The sequence below is a fragment of the Microcaecilia unicolor genome, chromosome 5 (genome assembly GCF_901765095.1).
Source record: "Microcaecilia unicolor chromosome 5, aMicUni1.1, whole genome shotgun sequence".
Classification (NCBI taxonomy): Eukaryota; Metazoa; Chordata; class Amphibia; order Gymnophiona; family Siphonopidae; genus Microcaecilia; species Microcaecilia unicolor.
The window spans coordinates 305,974,511-305,991,984 of record NC_044035.1 but is presented as its reverse complement, the minus strand read 5'-3'; the positions used below and the strand labels follow the sequence as shown (position 1 = coordinate 305,991,984).

Below are 17,474 nucleotides of genomic sequence, written 5' to 3'. Positions count from 1 at the left end.
TACATGTACAGTAGTCTAACTGCCTTATCTGCAAGGGTTTGTGAAGAGGATTACTGTAATTCCTAGTCAGTATATAAGAATAGGTTGATCTAACTGAAAAAACAGGCCCAGTATTCAGCTGTGGTGGTTAGCGAAAGGCAAGCCGCTTCTAGCCATGGTCTGAACTAATTCCAGATATTCAGTGACGGGTGGGGCATGATGACTCCTGGCATTGAATATCCAAATATGACCACCAATCCGGAAATTAACTGGGTACCGGCCGATATTCAGACCAGTTCCCAGGTAACATATACATATAGTAACATAGTAAATGACGGCAGATAAAGACCTGTACGGTCCATCCAGTCTGCCCAACAAGATAAACTTATTTTACATAGTATGTGATACTTTATATGTATACCCGAGTTTGGTTTGTCCCTGCCTTTCTCAGGGCACAGACCGTAGAAGTCTGCCCAGTACTGTTCTTGTACTAAGTTCTAACTCAGCACATAAAAATTAGGACAGCTGTTTTGCTATCCTAAATTGTGTTTATTTAGCTGGTTAGTGGACTGAAAATCACTGAACCAGCAATGTTTCTGCTTCGTCCTAACTCTGTTCCCAGACCGCAACTAAGGGGAAGCAATATGTGCTGTTAGTACCCTGCTGCGTTAACTCTCAATATGATGGGTTTTACAGGTAGCATTCACTGATTCCTGTGGAAACTACATGTTATGGAATAGGATGGGGAATGGGTGTGGGCCGTGCTTTGCAGTTAATTCATGATAACTTACTGTACATTAACTGTTACTGTAGCAGATAATGCAGAGCACTTAACAGCACCTCAGTAGGCAGTTAACATGCAGTAAGTGACTATATGGGAATATACTGGTCATACCCAACAGTGACTTCAAAGTGTTTGCAGTTTTCACACCTCAAATATTTACTGCAGTTCAATAAAAGGGCCCCAAACTCAGAGGTTCCAAGGTAAGGAAAATAAGTTTGTTGTAGGCATTCTCATAGAGAATCCCTAGAATCCCTGTGTATGCTATGGACAGTGATACATTGAACATTCCAGCCTGGACGTTGACACATTGCTTTTTTTTTTTTTTTTTTGTTTCTCTAACATTTAGCTCCTAGGCAATGTCGAATCTGTGGAGGGCTTGCAATGTACGAGTGCCGGGAGTGTTATGATGATACTGACATTTCTGTTGGAAAAATCAAGCAGTTTTGTAAAACCTGCAACACACAGGTATGTTTTCATATTTTTCATAAAGGGAGATGCAGAATCCTTTGATTCCAGGCAGAGCAGTTTATTTTCTTTGCTTGCCCAGCTACAGAGCATCTCTCATCTGCCTAGCTCCTGCCTTCTCCCACCTCCCCAGCCTTGGTCTTTTCCAATAGTGTGGGATGAATCACTGGCTCTCCTGACAAGCAAGGTCTCACTGAAGACTTGGTTAGGATCCTGGGTCAAGATTTTTTTTTTTAACATTACAGGGAATATCAATTATTGGAGGAGATAGAGTAACATATGAGTTTTGGGAAGCCTGAAACTAGGCAGAGTTCAAATATTGGAGCACCCAGCTCTCCATATATCTTGACCAGCTCCAAAGCAAAGAAAAATATAGTGTAGGAGATAGACCTAAAGCAATGCATCAGTTATTCGGCCTGAACATTTAAACATTAAGTATATGTGGGGAGAGCAGTTTTCAGTGTGGGGTGTACAAGCTGATTTTCAAAGGGAATCTTCCAACAGAGTTTCTCTTTGAAAAGCCAGTGGATTGCAGTGATCCCTGTTTTCTTTTTGGTATTCAGCACAAAGTTTGTGGGTTATTTGTCAAATGCTAGCACAGTGTTTGGAAATTCTCATGCTTGAATTTCTTGGCTTTTTACTACAATGCCTTTCCACACCTTTAAGGTTCTGAGGCAAACCTCTATTTCCCTTTTGTCCTTGCCAGACTAGCCGAGATCGATGGGTAGTTGTGCCCGCCCACCAGCGGATGGAGACAGAAATAGAAAGTAGTCCCATGTGATTCACCCTTTCAGGGCCTTGTGCAGCTGTAGAATGTTCAGTATATTCTGTCTCCAGCAGATGGTGGTTGGTACACACAGCTGCCATCTGATGCTTCTCAGTCAGCTCCTGATCTGAGGGATTCCGAAGTGTCGGTTGAGCAGAAACTCCTACCTAAAGGAAGAGGCTCCCTTTCAATATACTGAGTATTCTTGGAGCTGGGGTGAAATCTGGTGGTGCCAGGTCCCTGCCTTCTTTCCTTTCTTCATTTGGTCTAGATCAGACTGTGGAGGTACAGCTGCATCGGAACCTGGCTAATATTTGGAGGGACCGCATGCCCCTCTTTCTAGCTGGAAAAAAAATTGAGGTAAGTTTCATTTGGCACCCAGGCTGCTAGTGCCAGGTCTCCTTCCTTGCTTCATTTTCTTGGCAATTGGCTGTTCCATGCGCACCTAGCTGACCTGGCTAGAGGAAGTGATGTCGGCTGCTGCGGGGACACTTCTTCATTTTTTTTCTCTCTGCCATTTCATGTTTCTGGTTTTTGGCCACAGGCAAAAGAAGAGTTGAGTTGTGAATGCAGTTCTTTGCAGTATAGAAACACAGTTATATCTTTAGGCATATTGCTAGCGCATCGGTGTATGCTAGTCTGATTCAAGGTGTTCCATTGTTATCACTCAAAGATGAGTGCAAATTCTTGATGCAGGCCATACAACCGAAACATGGCCAATATCAAGTCATTGTAGAAGACAACTAATAAAGCCAGCCGTACACCATTGACTTTGTGGTCCTCTCCACTGTTTTCTCTTTGTATCTGTTTTTTGGTGCCATGTGCTCTTTCTCAGTAGTGCTGAGGCAACTTAGAGAGCCAGCGGTTTCCTGTCTGCAGTATTCCTAGTTTTGCAGCATATGGAGACTTTTCTTTTTTTTATTCTAGTGGGCTGCTTCTTTCAGAGTTACCCACTCTTGGATACCTGCAGTTTCTAAGTCTTGCAGTTGTTAGGTTGCTGGCAGCAATTCACTACATGTCGTTTGTCTAGTTCAGCTCCTGGTCACCTATGCAGAAGTCTCTTTTCACCGATTGCTTATTTCTTCAGTTAAAAAAAATAAAAGAAGCGCACACAAGCTGCTCTGTGTTGCTCCTGAATAGCACTTCTCCACAGGTTCTGCTTCAGTTAGTGTGAATCATTTCCTGTGTTGTGTTGTGGGAGTAGAAATTTCTTCAGTTTCCCAAGGGCAGTTGCCGAGTCTGACCATAATTATGTTGACCCTTTTGGGCTGCTTGGGCCTTCTGGCTGTTCAAGCTAAGGGAGTCTCCTTGCTTTCAATTTCAGCTGTCCCTCTCTCAGGGCGGCAAGCTATGTCTGGGACCTCTGAAGTTCCCTCATTCAAAGCAGCATGATGTGAGAGCTTCAGCAGTCGCCTAGCCATCTGCTCTGCATTGTTCTAGCAGTCTCTTCTCAACTGCAGTCATCTTCTCCGTTTCCGGGTTCTGGAGGTCGCATCTCCTTTCCAGTTTCAGAATTTTCCTGCTTATTTAGAGCTGCAGAAGTCTTTCTTTTTCAGCTTTGCTAACATCTCCTGGTTTTTTTTTTTTTTGGAGCTTAGAAGTCTCTTCTCTTTCAAAGTTGCTGACTTTTCAGACTTGCAGCATTCTCCTCATTTCGGAGATGCAGACATCTGTATTTCAGAGCCACAGCAGTCTCATCTCTTCTGAATTGCAGACATCGCCTCCTGTATTTCTGAGCTACAGCAGTCTCCTCTCCTTCAGAGTGGCAGACTTATCCTATATTTCTCAGCTGCAAGCATCTCATTTATTTCGATCCTGCAGACATCTCCAATATTATTTATTTATTTTCACAACCTATATGCTGCCTGTACCTAAGCGGTTCACACATAGGTATTTGTTCCAGGTGGGCTCACAATCTAAGTGTTATTTGTACCTGGAGCAATGGAGGGTTAAGTGACAGGGTCACAAGGAGTTGCAGTGAGAATCGAACCTAGTTCCCCAGGATCTTATAAGTACATAAGTATTGCCATACTGGGAAAGACCAAATGTCCATCAAGCCCAGCATCCTGTTTCCAACAGTGGCCAATCCAGGTCACAAATACCTGGCAAGATCCCCAAAAAGTACAAAACATTTTATACTGCTGAATTTTACCATGAGGCCGCAGTGGGAATTAAACCCAGTTCCCCAGATCTCAATTCACTGCTCCAATCATTAGGCAGCAGTGGGAATCAAACCCCCTTCCTCAGGTCAGCAATTCACTGCACCTAACCACTAGACATATAAGTCGGCGGGTCAGAGATCTGTCTCTGTCTCTCTCTCGGCTGCGACATGCATGTAGTCCTGCAGATATCTGTGCTACTTTACGGTGCCTTGTTTTCATTTTGTTTTTCTTCAGGTCAGTAGAGGTTTGCTCTACTTCATTTCTAAGGATCTCCATTCTGACTTGTATCTGCAGGGCTCTGCCTCCTCTCCCTGGGGGCTGACGTATAGACCTCTGTCTCTGTCCACATCAGGTCAGCTGGCTCAGTCTTCTGTCTTGTGATATGCATAGTTAAGCTTTCACTTGTTATGTCCATTTCTGGTTTGCATATAATCAGCTCTCGGTTCTTGGCTGCGGCCATGTTAAATGTGTTCTCAGCCCTAGAGTTCAACTATTCTAGCTGCAGTATCATCAGCTGTTTGCCTGCTGATGGGATTGTCTGTGTTTTCACAGGATGCGGACATTCTCTCTCTTTCAGAGGTCCAGACTTTTTGCTCTCTGGCACACCTGTAGCCAGGGCTCTTCCTTTTCAGTGTCTGCTGTGTTGAGCAAACTCAGGTTTAGATCTGCAAGCTCTCCCTCTGGTGATCAGCAGCTCTTCTATTTGCTTTTCATTGCTGAAAAAAAGGTCCAAATAGACATATTTTCTTGATGGCAGTTCAGCTCTTGGTTTAACTGGGGATGTTTCATATATAGCCTAGCTGTTGAGTCAGTGGTGCTCTTCAGGGTTACAAGTCTCATTCTGTTTACTCTATAGTGCACCTTCAACGCTTGTCGTAGGGCATGTTGAAATTGTCTGGGGGTAAAGATCTAATGACAGCAGTTATTGCACAGATGCGATACGTATCAGCTGCTCATGACATGTACCTGTTAAAGTAATTTTGTGGTTGGGCTACCTCATTCAACTTTTTTTCTTGTAAATACTCCCCCAGCTCTATTTACGTTTAACCCATCAGGTGGTATCTCAATCAAGTACATAAGTATTGCCACACTGGGACAGACCAAAGGTCCATCAAGCCCAGCATCCTGTTTCCAACAGTGGCCAATCCAGATCAAAGATACCTGGCAAGATCCCCAAAAAGTACAAAACATTTTATGCTGCTTATCCCAGAAATAAGCAGTGGATTTTCCGCAAGTCCATTTTAATAATGGCCTATGAACTTTTCCTTTAGGAAGCCGTCCAAACCATTTTTAAACCACACTAAGCTAACCGCCTTTACCACATTCTCTGGCAACGAATTCCAGAGTTTAATTACATGTTGAGTGAAGAAATATTTTCTTCAATTCGTTTTAAATTTACTACTTCGTAGCTTCATCGCATGCCCCTTAGTCCTAGTATTTTTGGAAAGAGTAAACAAACGATTCACATCTACCCGTTCCACTCCACTCTTTATTTTATAGACCTCTATTATATCTCCCATCAGCTGTCTTTTCTGCAAGCTAAAGAGCCCTAGATGCTTCAGCCTTTCCTCATAGGGAAGTTGTTCCATCTTCTTCATCATTTTCGTCACCCTTCTCTGCACCTTTTCTAATTCCACTATAACTTTTTTGAGATGCGGCGACCAGAATTGAACACAATATTCGAGGTGTGGTTGCACCATGGAGCGATACAAGGTATTATAATGTCCTTATTTTTGTTTTCCATTCCTTTCCTAATAATACCTAACATTCTATTTGCTTTCTTAGCTGCCGCTACACACTGAGCAGAGGGTTTCAACGTATCATCAATGACAATGCCTAGATCCCTTTCTTGGTCAGTGACTCCTAATGTGGAACCTTGCATTACATAGCTGTAATTCAGGTTCCTCTTTCCCACATGCATCACTTTGCACTTGCTCACATTAAACATCATCTGCCATTTAGATACCCAGTCTTCCAGTCTCGTTAGGTCCTCTTGTAATTTTTCACAATCCTCTTACGATTTAACAACTTTGAATAACTTTGTTTCATCAGTAAATTTTAATTACCTCACTAGTTACTCCTATCTCTAGATCATTTATAAATATGTTAAAAAGCAGCAGTCCCAGCACAGACCCCTGGGGAACCCCACTATCTACCCTTCTCCATTGAGAATACTGACCATTTAACCCTACTCTCTTTTCTATCTTTTAACCAGTTTTAATCCACAAAAGGACGCTACCTCCTATCCCATGACTCTCCAACTTTCTCTGGAGTCTTTCATGAGGTACCTTGTCAAATTCCTTTTGAAAATCTAGATACAAAATATCAACTGGCTCACCTTTATCCACATATTTGTTCACCCCTTCAAAGAAATGTAATAGATTGGTGAGGCAAGATTTCCAGGGGCGAGATCCAAGATGGATGCCGTACCTATGAACACCGAGGAGCTGCTCTCTTAACTAGAAAATAATGCCAAAAAGACGGGGGAAAACAGCAGCCCGAGCTTCGCTGCCGCTTCCCCCTTTACCTCTTGGCCCGATGGACCAGTATGTTAGACCCTCGGGACAGAATATCCGGATCGGGAGCGGTCCCGAGAGTGGCGCCGGCGTCTTGGAGGAATCGGCGAACTCCGGGCAAAGTGTTTTGCTGAGCCCCGATCAGAGGACTCCGCCCCCGCAACCGCGGTTTACCAGCTCTCCCTCAGGAGGATCAACGGGGCCTCCGCCTTTGAGCGGAAGGGTAATCCCTGTGAAGGAAGCTCTTGAACAACGCGAGGAAGAGCCAGAGGGTCAGTTTATAACTCCCGAGATGACCATTGCGGGGACCCAGGCTGCGGGACGAGGAGGAGAAGACCTAGCGGGCTCTCAGGATCTACTTTCGTCTTATTCCCTTAAAATTCCGGAGAAACCTTCTGAGGTAACGTTGGACGCTTTATGGGACTTAATGGCACAGTCCGTTAAGACCTTTACTGGTCAATCTAAAGTTTTATCTGAGAAATTGGTTTCTATAGAACAGAAGGTAGTTAAAAATGAATCTGATATCAAAGGTTTAAAAGACAATGAAGAAAAGATAGATAAAAAGCTTCTAGAGGCTGAAAAACTACAACAAACTATGGTGAAAGATGTTGTAAATCTGAGAAGGAAGATGGAACTTTATGACAATTATATGAGGTATAATAATATCAGATTTATAAATTTCCCCATGGTTAAAATGGTGAAACCTGCAGACATGCTTAAAAGATATCTATTGGAAGTGTTACAAATTCCACAAGAAAATTTACCACCTTTCAATCAAGCATATTATGTGCCACAACAAGATCTTCAGCAAGAACAAAATGTCTCATTAGATGTTTCTGCATTATTAGAAACTTCTGAATCTGAACAAGCTAGGCCGGCGACCTTGATAGCTACCTTAGCATTATCATCAGATAAGGTTTGGCTATTTAGAATGTTCTTTAGAAACAAGGACAAATTATTTCTTGGATTTAAAGTAAATTTGTTCCCAGATGTTTCAAAGGAAACTCAAAAGAGAAGAAAACAATTTCTTTTGTTAAAATCAGCAGTTCTTCAATTGGGAGCCGTATTTTATTTGCGGTTCCCATGTAAATGTGTGATTCGATATAATTTGACGAAGTATGTATTCACAGAACCCTCACAGCTAACATCCTTCTTAGCCTCTAAGAATACAATAGGAGTAAAATAAGAATTTTTTTTTTTCTGTTGTTCTAGGTATTATTTGAAATTGTTGAAAACAATTTTCTTCTAGTTAACCTCCATATATTGTATCTTGGACTCACTCTATGGTGGACTTGAGTAATATATTTCATGTTGTTGTTTTTTTTCTTCTAAGTTGTTGTATGTACAGGCATCCTGAAATATTTACTTTCCTGCTCAAGGTTATATATCTTTTGTAAAATGAATAAATAAATAATAAAAAAAGATTTCCCTTCATTAAATCCATGTTGACTTTGTCTCATTAATCCATGCTTTTGAATATGCTCTGTAATTTTGTTCTTTATAATAGTCTCTACCATTTTGCCCGGCACCAACTTCAGGTTCACTGGTCTATAATTTCCCGGATCTCCTCTGGAACCTTTTTTAAAAATCGGCGTTACATTGGCCACCCTCCAATCTTCTGGTAACACACTTGATTTTAAAGATAAATGACATATTACTAACAATAGTTCCGCAAGTTCATTTTTCATTTCTCTGGGATGAATACCATCTGGTCCAGGAAATTTGCTGTTCTAATTTGTCAAATTGCCCCATTACATCCTCCAGGCTTATATTTATTTTATTTATTTATTTATTTGCATTTAGAGATTTCATTCAGTTTCTCTGACTCGTCAGCTTTGCATACCATTTCTGACACCAGTATCTCTCTCAAATCTTCTTTGGTGAAGACTGAAGCAAAGAATTCATTTAATCTCTCCGCTATGGCTTTGTCTTCCCTGATTGCAGGTTCCCAGCTGAAGATATTATGTGGGACTCCATTTTCCATGGTTGTAGCAGCAGTCTAGTGGTTTCTTGGTTTCCACTTGTTTATTTCTGGGTTCCCTTCTAGAAGCTTAGACAAATGCTTCTCCTTCTCAGACTGTTTTTGTACCATCCTTCGTCTTTCTAGGAATGTTTCAAGTCTTCCTATTCCTTGGTGCAAATCTGCTGTTCAGCAATGGTGTGGGGTAGACAGCCGTTTTGAGACTGATCTTGTGTTTTCATCCTTCTTGGGGCTATCTCCCAGTGTTCTGCTCCTTGGCCGTAGGTGATAACCTGTGTGGGCCTTCATAGGAAGTTTCATTCTTGTTTAATGTATTCTGTCTTTCCCGAATGCATGCCTTATTCCATTTAATTCTAAGCCAGACATTGCCTTTAACATTTTTTATGTTTAAGGCTAGTATGTTTGGGAGTCCTTCTCTAGTTATTCTTGCAGTCGTTATCTAAAGGAGGTAGTCACACCCTATTTAGGAAACTGCTTTGACACATCCCATTTGTCTGGACTGGTCTAGCAAGGACAGAAAAGGAAGTAAAAATTGTCTTACCTGATAGCTTTCTTTCCTTTAGTTCTACCAGACCACTCCAGAACCCTCCCAGTTTGTTCTCTTTATTTTTTCAGACATGCTTCATTTCTTGGAAGTCTTCATTTTCTTGCTCCGTTTTGTGTACCTCATCTCTCTGTGAAATAGTGGCATGTTAGTGGAAGATTTCCTACTTGTTCAGTAAGTGCCTGAGCAAGTTCTTCCTGACTCAGTGAAACAGCTTCCTCTCGGTGGAGGATATTCCTACTTTGTTCTGTCACATATGGGCAGAATACATGCCTCCTGATTCAGTGAAATATCTGCCTGTCAGTAGAGGATATGCCTGCTGTCTTCATATGCTGGCTGAGAATGAGTTCACATTTTCCTTTCTTCGGTTACCTAATAGTATGGATGTGAGCACCATGGCTTGGCTAGATGTTATAATGAACATTCTACATCTGCGCAAGGCCCTAAAAGGCCGAATCACACGGAACTACTTTCTGTTTCTGTTTCCATCTGCGGGTGGGTGGGCACAAGTACCCATTTGTCTGGACTGGTCTGGTAGGACTAAAGGAAAGAATGCTATCAGGTAAGACATAATTTTCCTTACCTCAGCAATCTCTTGGCAAGCTGCCCTCATAATTCATAGCTATTTAAATTACCTTTAATAATTTTTGGAATTAAATAATATTCAAGTTAAGGTAAAACTTTGAAGAGCCTCATAATGTGATATTTATTGTTTACTTTTGCCTGATTATTATCAGTATTCTTCTTTCTCCCTTTCTTGCTCCATCTGTACCTCTTGACACCTGCTCTTTCATGACATCTTTCTCCATTTTTCTCTTTGCCTCCTCTTCTCACCAGATTTGTTACGTTCTCATATCTGTCTCTGAAATCCCACCCTATTTCTTGGTCTTCCTCTGTTACCCTCTTTCTTGTTTCTCCATCTCCAACTTTTTAACTCCTGCCTCTCACCCCCTTTGCCATGCTCATTCTTTTGCCTTTTAGCATCCTACCAACGTCCGCTTTCAGCCTCATCCAGCCCAAATGTCGTCCTGTCCGTCTCTCACCCTGTTGATGTTATTTTCTAGGAGGCAGTATATATTTTGGACAAAGAGGGTGGGAATGATTAATTCCTTTGGCATTCTTTAGGTACATCTGCATCCCAAGAGACAAAGCCACAAATTCAACCCAGTTTCACTTCCGAAAGACCTGCCGGACTGGGACTGGAGACATGGCTATATACCATACCAGAAGATGGAACTCTTTGCAGTTCTTTGTATTGAGACAAGTCACTATGTAGCATTTGTTAAATATGGAAGAGATGACAATGCCTGGCTTTTTTTTGACAGCATGGCAGATCGAGATGGTAATTATCTTTTGAGCTGCAGTTTATAAAGTAATATGGTTGCTGTGTTAGTCCATTTGGATAATAACGATTTATAAAAATGTATTAATCAAAAGTAAGACATTTCTGGCTAGCATTAGTGCTACAATGCCTTCATTATTCTTGCAACTCTATTAAACTATTTCTTCCTCTTTTACCTTACCCCTTCCCTCAAACAGACAGACATACACACGTGTACACATTTTTATATTTTACTCCAGCATTGTACTACAATGTTTACTTATACATTTGGACCACATCTTTTGCATTAACTTGCTCATTTTGTCTTAATCTGAATGGGAGAAGCGTAGCTCTCAAAAGCAAGACAGAAATTAATTTATTAGTTCACTAAAAAAGCATCACCTATAACTTTGTTCTGTTCCTTTTATTTCTGTGTTTTGTTTTTTTTTACATTGAGCCCACACCTTGCGTAATGTGTGCGATTCTGGTCATTGCATTTCAAAAAAGAACTGGAAAAGATATAAAGAAGGGTGACCAAAATGATTAAAGGGTTGGAACAACTCTAATATGAGGAATCGCTAAAGAGGTTAAGGCTCTTATGGGCCAATGATCAGAAGCAAACGCAGGCGCAGGAGCATGTTAGCGCCATACTAGCACCTGTGTTTGCTACCGCCCCCATGATCAGAGCCCCTAAGCGCGTGAAACAGTGCTCTCGCGGGCTCTGAACGCAACTAGCATGCAAATGCATGCAAAACAGAGCTAAACGTATTCATCCTCAGTGATCAGCGACCGGCGTGCCAAAGATTGGCTCACTGGCCGCTGCAAACCCTACGCCAGCTCGGAGCTCGCATTAGGGTTTGCAGACCATTGGGGAGGAATGGTGAGCTCTGTCCAGCATGCATTTGCATGGTAGCAGGCCCCCATTCCCCCCAATTCAGCAGCTCCCACAGGAACCCCGACCAACCCCCCCCCCCAAGCAACAGGGGGCTGAAAGTCCAATGGACCTCTGGTCCCCCCCGAGCCCCCCCCCCTCGACACAGGTTCAAGGGGGGGGGCTGGAGATCCAGTGGGTCTCCAGCCCCCCTAACCCCCCTCCCAACATCGGTCAGATGTCCCTGGTGGCTCAGTGGGGCCGCAGGTGAATCCCCCTCTCCCACTTGGTGGTCTAGCGGCCCTTCCCACCCCCCCAACCTTGAGTTGGAGGAGGGAGGTGATCTCCCTTCTCTTCCATTGGTGCTGCCTGCAAGATGGCAGCACCCAGCCCTGCCCAGTGCTTCCTGGGATGCGCTGGGCAGGGCTTCATGCCATATAAGGGACCCCAGCCTCCTGTTACTGGTGGGAGGGGGGGGTTGAGTTGGCTCAGGGTTCCTGCCGGGGCTGCTGAACCTGTGTAGGGGGGGGGGGTTGGGTCGGGGGACCAGAGGACCGCGGACCTCCAGCTCCTGTTTGGCTTGGCTCGGGTGGACCTCCAGCCCCTGTGTTGTGTGCATGCTCAGGCACAATGATCCCGCACTTCTACCCCATGATCAGAAATAATTGCGTGCTTAAATTTGCATGCAATTATCTCTGATCATAGGTCTAGTAATGTCCCACGCTGTTCCAGCACTAATTTTAGAGCGCTGTTTGGAACAGCGCGGGGTTTTTGATCATGTGCCTGTTAGCTTGGGAAAGAGATGGCTGAGAAGGAGATGTTATTGAAGTCTATGAAATCCTAAATGGATTAGAATGGGTAAATGTGAATAGATTGTTTATTCTTTCAAAAAGTACAAAGGCTAGAGAGGACACTCCATGAAGCTGCATAGTAGCACACTTAAAACAGGAGAAAATTTCACTCAACATATAGTTAAGCTCTGGAACGCCTTACCAGAGCAAGTGGTAAGAGCAGTTAGTGTAGATGGGTTTAAAAAAGATTTGGACAAATTCCTGAAGGAACGGTCCATAAACCTTTATTAAGGTAGCACTGGAGAAAGCCTCTGCTTATCCTTGAGATTACATGGCATGGAATCTTCCTACTTTTTGGTACTCTTCCAGGTATTTGTGATCTGAACTGGCTACTGTTGGAAACAAGACACTGACCCAGTAGGGCAAATCTTAAGTTCCTTGGAGTGCATATAAAAACTTGTTTGAAAAGAGAGTTAAAATAATGTCCATTGTATATAGATTTTACTGTAGCACAACACATCACTGTTTTCCATTCCTTCAGTTTTTTCCCATTACCAAGTGAGCATAAAGTCTATACCTGATTCCACTGGAGGATCAGATGAGGACAGTTTTCAAAATTATGCACAAAGGTACAGAGTTGTGGGTATCTATACCATAGATTTTGCACCAGCTCTTAAAGAGAGAGAGAGAGAATGTGTAAATCCCCGCACTTAAATTAGGTGCGGTTCAGGCATATTCTATAACTGCGCACAAATTCTTGGAACGGCCATGATCCAGCTATGCCCCATTTTCAGATCCACAAACTAGAATTTACACGCGCATCTTTATAGAATACACCTAGCAAGATGCACACATAAATTCTAATTGTTTAAATTTAACACCAATAATTGATTATTAGTGCCAAATTACTATCGCTAATTGGTTTGTTCAATTAAATTGCGCCCAAATTTCCAAGGTGCAATTTTGAATGCCATATATAGAATCCAGGGGTCTAAGTTCAGATCTGGAATTAGAGTCAGTATCTAAACCTTTTGCCTCTTGTTCATGTATAGTCTATTCGGAATTTATTGTTGTGATTTAGTGTTTTTATGTTTTAATATCTTTTTTTTTATATGATTTTACAGTTTTCATGATTTAATTGTAAACCACCTTGATATTATTTTATGAAAGGTGGTATAACAATATGATTAAACAGTGGTTTATAAAATCACTCTCTATCTGTAAGTACACTTGTGCACTGAAGTTTTTTTTCTTTGTTGTTTTTTTTTTGTGTGTGTGTAGTAATGGTATGGAAACATTCTAGGAACACCCCAACAGTTACCACACAGGCTGGGAACACCCCAACAGTTGCCACATAGGCTTTGAATTTACCACACTTTAGTAAAAAAAAGACCCCATAGTTTTGAAAATACAGAAGTATACATGTTGCTGCCTCAACTTCCCCCCAAATAGTGGATGTACATACACATGTTCTACAATTGCATAGCTTTTACCCACATACCCCCCCCCCCCCCCCCACCGACTCTATACATCACACCTAGTGATCCGCGCCAAAATCCAAGTGTATTCTGTAACACGTGTAACTTAATTGGCTTAACAAGCTAATCTGTTGATAACATGTTTTAACGAGCAATAAGTGCTAATTGGCAATAATTAGAATTTAAGTGCACAACTCACTAAGCGTATTCTGTAACGCGTTACACCTAAATTCTAATGCACGCAGCCAAATAGGGGCATGATTATGTATAGTAATTGGCAGAAATTGTGAGTTCGAGTTCAATGTGGCTTACAATAAACAGTATAGGATACATAACAAAGAATATTGGATAAGAAAGTAATTTGTTGTAAGAATCCAAGTTTGCAATACAATATAAACATACTGGGATAACTATGGATGTTTAACATTTAGAAAATCTATTATGAGTGAGAAATTGTACATGAAGCAAAGAGAAAGTTAATAGTAAATAGAGTACTAACCAATTCAGGTAACAATTCATTGTTTGAGATATGGTTGCTCTTTGTGAGGGTTTGTTTGAATAGGAATGATTTGAGGATTTTGCGGAATCTAGTATATTCCTGTATATTTCTTATTTTGGGTGGTAGGAGGTGCAAAGAGCTCCCAGGTTAACCCCACATTAACTGGTTAGTGTGTACATTAGGGCTTAGCACACCTTAGCAAAAGGACCCCCATGTGAGTGCTAGCAAACTCTGCTTGTGTACATATCTACCAGCAAATGCACTAGCCATTATTTTATAGGAAGCTAAAACTATCTAAGCAAAAATACTTATACTGGGAAACAGCATGAAAAATAATCCAACTCAATAAAACATCCAAACTGTATAGAAAAGAGGAAAACTCCACCTTCTCAGCGTCAATGGAGAAAAGACTTCAGTGACAAATACAGAAATAAAGGGAAACTTGAACGCTGAAAAAATTCTGTTCATAGAGGGTCAGATATTTTCATGTAGTCCTTTTTCCTGTGTAGTCCTCCCTTCAATATTTTTCCCCTCATCATATAACTTCACACCTAAGTTTGTGTTTATTACATGTGTAGTTGTATAGAATACTAACACTCATGGGGGGGTAATTGCTATTTGAACGCTAAGCACTATTCTGTCATTTTTATGCGCAGCTCACTTAGCACATCATTGCAAGGGGGTTCTCACAGAGGAGGGACTTGGGTAGGTCTAACATTTACACACACAGGGGGAGATTCTATATATGGCGCCTAAAAAATCAGAATGAAATCAGTGTCAACTAAGCGTAATCTATAATTGGTGCCTAGATTTAGGCGCCTTATAGAATACGCTTAGTTGATATTTCAGTGCCTAAATCTACGCTCATCCATTTATACCAGCGAAAATGTGGTGTAAATCCCAGCATGTAGATTTAGGTGTACTGGGCCATAATTCTATAATTTTTGGCAAGATTTACTGCATCTAGGCCATTATGCACTCTTTGAATTATAGAGTTGATAATTGCTTCAAGTATTTCTTGAATGAAGAAACAGGAAAACTTAACAAATATTAAAAAAATAAATCCAATCTTAGAATTCAGTGTTGCTTTGAATATCAGAACAGAAAGTGAATCCTAGAGAGCATCACAATCATCAGAACTATGTCTGAGGCGTTTTATAAAGAAAGTAATTATTTTTTCTTGTTTTATTATTAGGAGGGCAAAATGGTTTTAACATTCCACAAGTTACTCCATGTCCAGAAGTGGGAGAGTACTTGAAAATGTCTCTCGAGGAACTACATGCATTAGATCCCAGAAATATTCAAGGATGTGCTCGAAGACTCCTTTGCGATGCTTACATGTGCATGTATCAAAGTCCAACCATGAGTTTGTACAAATGAACATGAACTGTTGTCTTTTTTAATAGGAGAAGAAAATGTATGCACATTTCTAATACACTAGAAAGTCTGTTCTTGTTGCATTTAAATAATGCAGTTTAAAACGTCATATATTCAGCTCTGTGGTTGAAATGTTTAATATGTATTTTTGCACTCTAGGAGGTATTAATTTGTTATGTTTGTTTTGAACAAAATGTAAATTTATTACTAAAAAGAGTAAACTTTTAAGATAAGTGCATTGATCATGTATTGTTTTGTTGTGTAATTATGAAAATTAAAAGGAAAATGTAAAATTTTCTTTGTCTGATAACCTATGTCCTGAAAACAGTATTGTACATACAGAATATATATGTATCTTTCTTTGGGCCAGTAATAATGTTTTTGTCCAGTATGTTACAGTTGCCTTCAATATAGGAAGCCTTCTTTTGTACTCTGTGAGAGTGATGGATGTAATGTAGTCAGAATAATTAGGTTCTGTTAATTTTATTATTTCTTAATTCTCAATTGGAATAGATAATGTGAAGCGATTCAACCAATGACTTTATCTTCTGCCTTAAAGAAATATCTGTAAACATTAACATTTTTTGTAAACATTAACATTTTTGTAAGATGAAGCCGTACTAAAATGTGGTAAAATCTGGGCTTAGTGCACTTTTTAAGACATTTCTTTTCTTGTCTTTTTTTTTTTTTAAGTTCTTATATTAATGTCATTAGTGAGTGGTAGCTGCAAAAAACTAACGCTGGAGCTCTTGCATTAACCCTGCATTATCCAGTTAACATGCACTAATCCTAATGCGCTAGCTGGATAACACCGGATGTCCATTCTCCATCTGACATGTCTCCTCCTAAAACTATTAAAAAAAAAAATAGGTAACACACAGGATACAGCATACTAACAGGCAAAATATCACAAAATATTTAAATGTGTTTTCCAGTAGCCAGTTGGTATGTGCTAACCACAAGTTAAGCACTTAAATAGTCTTTTGTAAAAGAGTCCCTTAGTTAAGGCAAATATGTCAATTACCTAAACCTCCACTACCCAAGCTGCAAAGGACTCAAATACAAATCAACTTATGCATCCAGCTTCTCCTACATAAGCACACAATTGTGGAATGCATTACCAAAAGCCGTGAAAACAACGTACGACCACCTAAACTTCCAGAAATCACTAAAAACCAACCTGTTCAAAAAGGCATACCCTACCAACCCAACTTAAATGCCTGAATCCTGCAACACAACAAAACCAAAGCTCGTAATGGACACTACATAACTCTTCCTCTCTATGATTCCCCAATGTGTCTGTAATCACATGAACCTTATTCGAACATAACATCACTTTGTATTTGCTTCTCTACCGGAGTTGGCGAATGCCATTACGGTATTATGTAAGCCACATTGAGCCTGCAAATAGGTGGGAAAATGTGGGATACCAATGCAACAAATAAATAAACTTGTGTTATGCACATCCTCCTAAGGACTTCAGAAGTGATTTCCATCAAAAGCCTCTGAGTATCTGTAGGAAGAGATTTATGTGTCACCAGACCATGTACAATTCAGCTTCAGTTTTGGCTATCATTTGAGGAATATTTCAATGGTACCCCATTTGTTTTCTTTCTTGTCTCCTTTTGGGGTAGGTACTAATGCGCGTTAAGGGAATAACATGATTTTTGCCAAATAGCACATGTTAAATGGCAAAATCATTCATTATTTTAATGAAACAAAAATTGTTTAACGATGAGATGCAAAGCATGAAAATCGTTCAAATCCAGCTCAGTATAATGTAAATTGAAGAACTCGTGTTCAACATCACAAGCTGCATTATTACTGGAAAAATATCGTCCTTGAGCTGGTTTTATTTTTCTACCTCAGCATTGGTTCAGTAATGTGCAGCCTAGTGCTCCCAGTTGCTATGGAAAGTTACTGGTGCATTTAAAAAGACA

The 17,474-nt window shown here is 40.7% G+C and overlaps 1 protein-coding gene across 4 annotated transcripts in view; it reads left to right on the top strand.

Moving 5' to 3' along the window:
- CYLD (CYLD lysine 63 deubiquitinase) overlaps positions 1–16,170 on the top strand; it is a 130,140-nt gene extending 113,970 nt beyond the window's left edge. For all 4 annotated transcript variants that reach the window (XM_030204334.1, XM_030204333.1, XM_030204332.1 and 1 more), the window contains 3 exons: positions 1,110–1,228; positions 10,323–10,539; positions 15,353–16,170. In XM_030204334.1, coding sequence (XP_030060194.1) covers positions 1,110–1,228; positions 10,323–10,539; positions 15,353–15,537 — 521 coding nt within the window. In that variant the 3' untranslated portion in view covers positions 15,538–16,170. The remainder of the gene's footprint in view (positions 1–1,109; positions 1,229–10,322; positions 10,540–15,352) is intronic.
- The last annotated feature ends 1,304 nt before the right edge of the window (positions 16,171–17,474 follow it).